At 31.5% G+C, this 4,369-nt stretch overlaps 1 protein-coding gene across 1 annotated transcript; it reads left to right on the top strand.

Annotated features, from left to right (window-relative positions):
• Positions 1-487: 487 nt before the first annotated feature.
• LOC105228743 (alpha-tocopherol transfer protein-like) lies at positions 488-2,818 on the top strand (the record flags this gene model as incomplete). Its single annotated transcript, XM_049462192.1, is given in 7 exon segments — positions 488-717; positions 1,268-1,359; positions 1,459-1,612; positions 1,698-1,756; positions 1,817-2,062; positions 2,135-2,285; positions 2,383-2,818. Coding segments are annotated over 7 exon segments (936 nt in total). The 3' UTR covers positions 2,430-2,818.
• Positions 2,819-4,369: the final 1,551 nt, after the last annotated feature.

Genomic DNA, 4,369 nt, shown 5'->3' with positions numbered 1-4,369 from the left:
GCTCATAAAACTTGAACAGAATATATTGACAGGTGAATTAATTAAATTTTTGCATAAAAATATTTTTGTTTATGCACTGTAGTCTTCTTAAAAAAATCATTAAAAATTTTCAAGTGCTTCTCAATACTCATAAAAAAAAATATTTATATGCAAATTCTTCCAATCATATGTACCTGATATTGACGTTGCCTGTTTCACTTGTTCTATTATTTAATTGTTGGCTTTGTTTTGATTAAATTGTCAATTACAGGTAATACAAGCTATATGTAGGTTACATATGGTTATATATCTCTGTATCTCTACAGAAAGTGAATTTATTGCGATCTTAGTGCATTATAATTTGTATATAATTATAAATTTTATGGCGTGGCTTATTGCTTGTTTTGAAAATACACTTAAAAAAATATTTATTATAAATTAATGATAAATAATCCAGTTTTATATTTAATTAACTAATTAATGATCGACTGACTTCTTTCACTGGCAGTTACCCCGTTTGACTACACCAACACAACAAATTTGCCCGCAAAATGGTCAAGGCCGAGAGCATACAGTACGATGACAATCAAGTGCCCTACATCGATTTGGGTACAGCAGTTATACGTATGGAGAAAGAAGAAGCACCAGAATGGGCTTTGGAGAAAGCGCGTCAGGAATTACGTGAGTTGCCGGAAATAATGGAACCTGCTATTAAAAAGTTGCGCGAGTTAATTGAAGGTAAGTTCCATTAAAGCTTTTGTAAAAGCTTTCACATTGCATTTATCTGCTATACTGAAATCAAAGATTTCATAATTTGTTGAAATTTCTGTGAAAGCTTTGCTAAACAATATTTGTAGAAAGCTTAAGTAAAGTCATTCAAACAACTTTGAAAGCAAAAGGAAAGTAGATAAACGCTTTTTAAAGTTTCATTTAAAGCTTTGGTGAATAATACTTTTTTAAAAAGTTTGCGAAAGCTTAAAAATATGTTAAATATTACACAACGTACAGATTTTGCATGCTTAAGTGAAAGTTTTCACTGTTATTCAAATTTGTATGAAAGTTTAAACTTGCATGAAAGCTCTTATAAAAAACTTCTATATCAAAATTTAAGACCTTAGGTGAAAAAAAATCTATATTCTATCAAAGCTATATTCTATCAAAACTAAAAGTGATTTTTGAAGATTGTTGAAAAACAAATTTTTTATACAATACCTTTGAAAGCTTCAGTGAAAGTTTAATGAAAGCTTTTACATATTAATTATTTTCTCACATTTTAATATTTTAACAGAGGAAAAACACTTAAAGCTGCCTTTGGATGATGAATATATGAAAATGTTCCTGCGTCCATGCCATTACTATCCAGAATCGGCGATGAAAAGGGTAAGTGGGGTCGCAAATATGATCACGTGACATTCAACTATAACATTGTATACCTAAGCCAATATTTTTATAAAACGTTTGCGTCTCTTTTACCTACAGCTGAAGAACTTCTATCACATGAAATCGAAATATGGCGCTCCCTGTGAGAATATTGTGCCTAGTAAACTGCGTAATGTTTTCGATGAGGACATTTTGGCATTGTTTCCCAACAGGGATCAACATGGACGACGAATTCTCGCCATTGAAGCAGGAAGTGAGTTGGAAACATAAGTTAACTTAAGCAATAATGCTGATTTCTAGAACTGTCTTAAAAAATATAAATATTTTTAATTGTACAGAGAAATGGAAGCCCTCTCGTGCTCCACTGGTCGATCTCTTCCGCACCATACAACTAACAGTAAGTTTATTTACACAACTTAATTCAAATAAGATCTTAAAGTCGACACCTTCCTATTAGGTCTTGGGCTCCATGGCCGAACCGCTTTCACAAATCTGTGGCGCTATAGTCATTATTGATATGGAGGGCCTACCCATGAGTCATGTTATGCAGTTTACACCATCTTTTGCCGCCATGTTGCTGGATTATGTGCAAGAATGCATTTGTATGCGCCTCAAGGCGGTGCATATTGTAAATAATTCCTATATATTCAACATGTTATTTGCTATCTTCAAGCCGTTCATACGCGAAAAGCTGAGGAAGCGGGTAAGGCATTAATGAAAACAACTAAATTTATTATTATTTTTTTTTATAAAACTGCGGCTTCTTTGTTTTTAGATTTTCTTCCATGGCAAGGACTGGAAGTCGCTGACGTCGCATGTCGATAAGAATGCGCTGCCTGTGAAATACGGCGGCACCGGCACTTGGGAACTGCCATCCGGCAAGCTATTAGGCGATTTCTTCGAATGCTACTCAGCTGATTACGAATGTAAGACGCAGTTGAATGACTGCAGCGCAGACTTGGAATTTGTTTGCAATTTTCTTATAATATATTTTTTTTTAATAATTTTTATCTTTCTTCGCAGTGGCGGACACTTATGGCTTTACGGAGGAGTACCAAAAGAAGAAATAGTGCGCTGTGGTGTTGCCAACTTTCGCAATTTTATATAATCAAAATTTATTTAAAGATTTTTGGTATTATAGTTTTTTGATAAAAATCATTTCATTTACTTAAATGATAAACTTGTAGTAATTTGTATTTATAATATATAAATTAATAGTTCTTTTTTATTGCTATTGTGATATTGCAGAATTATTTTAGTCAAACTATGTATTTAAAAAAAATTATAATTATTGGTACTGTGTGTGCATATTTTATATGAAATTTTTTAAAATCCAATGCTTGCCTTTGTGCGCCATAGTACCATGAAATTGACAGCAGAAAAAAGAGACGTGTAAATGTGCAGTCTAGTTAATAGTTAATAAGATTTGTGGTGATGTTAAAATATCAAAAAAAAGAAATATATAAGTATACATACATAAATAAAACAACAAATAAATAAAAAAAATTCTAATTTGGTTTTCTTGCATTATTTGTGCCGAATCATGCATGCATCAACATGAATGTTTAGTTTAGTAAACATGTTCAAACCGAACGTTTTAAACTGTAATGTGCTCACCGCTCTTGTTTGTCATTTGTTGTTTGGCTATTTTTTATATCATGCAATACCCGCATTTTTGTTTCACTATTATCACTTTATATTTTATATCACTTTTCTTTACATTACACTTAAATATTATATTAATTAATATTTCACAATTTTCACATCATTGCTTTTACATACATATATTTAATTATCACCTTTTATTAGAATTTCTTTCGAAGCAATAAATATTATTTACTTTTTTCACTGTGCACTCCTTAATATGATCACTGCCGAATCGCGCGGAGTTGAATGCTTATTCTGCACCTGCTACGAGTATTGAACTTCGTTTGTGCACAATCGGTAAACGCAGCATAATTTGAAACTGGTGTTGCCAAAGTAATTAGCATTTATTAATTGTTGTTATACAAAAACACAAAATATGTGTCATGATAGAAAATAGCACATATGGAATTGCAATGACTGCAGATGACTTCGGCTGTAATAGTTGCATGATATGTTAGGTTTACCGATTGCTCACATACGATCAAACAGTTGATCGCTTGCACTGAAGAGGAAAGTGCACAGTAAAGAAAAAATAAGTAAAATTAAGTGCTTCGAAGGATATGCTAATAAAAAGAATTATTTAAATCGTGAAAATGATTGACGAAATTATGAAAATTGCAAAATGTATAATAATAGTGAAGTGAATAAGTGCTAATAATGAAGTGTAGTTCGCTTTACAAGTTATTTGTTCTTCGTATGAGCGCAATCGGGAAATGCTGTATAATTTGAAACTGGCGCTACCGAAGTCATTTCCAATTATTGCATTGTTGTTACACGTGAAAAAAATATGTGTCATGATAGAAAAAATCACATTAAATATTATAATTCAATAACTGCAGATGACTTCGGCTCTAATAGTTGCATGATATGTTTCGTTTACCGATTGGGCACATACGAACAAACAGTTAATCAACCGTATTGAAGAGGAAACTGCGCAGTAAAGAAAGAATAAGTAAAATTACATGTTTCGAAGGAAATTCTAATAAAAAGAATTATTTAAATCGCGAAAAAGAATGTCGAAATTATGAAAATTGCGGAATACACTTATATTAATAGTGAAGTGGATAAGTGGTAATAAGGCAGTGTAAAGCAAAATAATATTCATACCTAAAAAGTTAAAAAAATTGCTTATGTCGCATGATATAGAAAGACAACAAGCTGGAATTTCAGAACAAGAGTGGTGAGTACATTAAAGTTTAGGACATTAGTCGTTAATTTTAGCATGTGTATTTTATAAAATAACGAAAAATATTAAGTTTTAAAAGAAATCGGACCACAATTGGGTCTATTTTGCAAATAATGTAATTCCGTACACAATCAGGTGATTTGGCTACGCCATATACTTATGTACATATATATAACT

This window comes from Bactrocera dorsalis, unplaced genomic scaffold, assembly GCF_023373825.1.
Source record: "Bactrocera dorsalis isolate Fly_Bdor unplaced genomic scaffold, ASM2337382v1 BdCtg334, whole genome shotgun sequence".
Taxonomy (NCBI): Eukaryota; Metazoa; Arthropoda; class Insecta; order Diptera; family Tephritidae; genus Bactrocera; species Bactrocera dorsalis.
The sequence above is the reverse complement of the archived record's forward strand: the minus strand, read 5'-3'. Positions and strand labels throughout refer to the sequence as shown.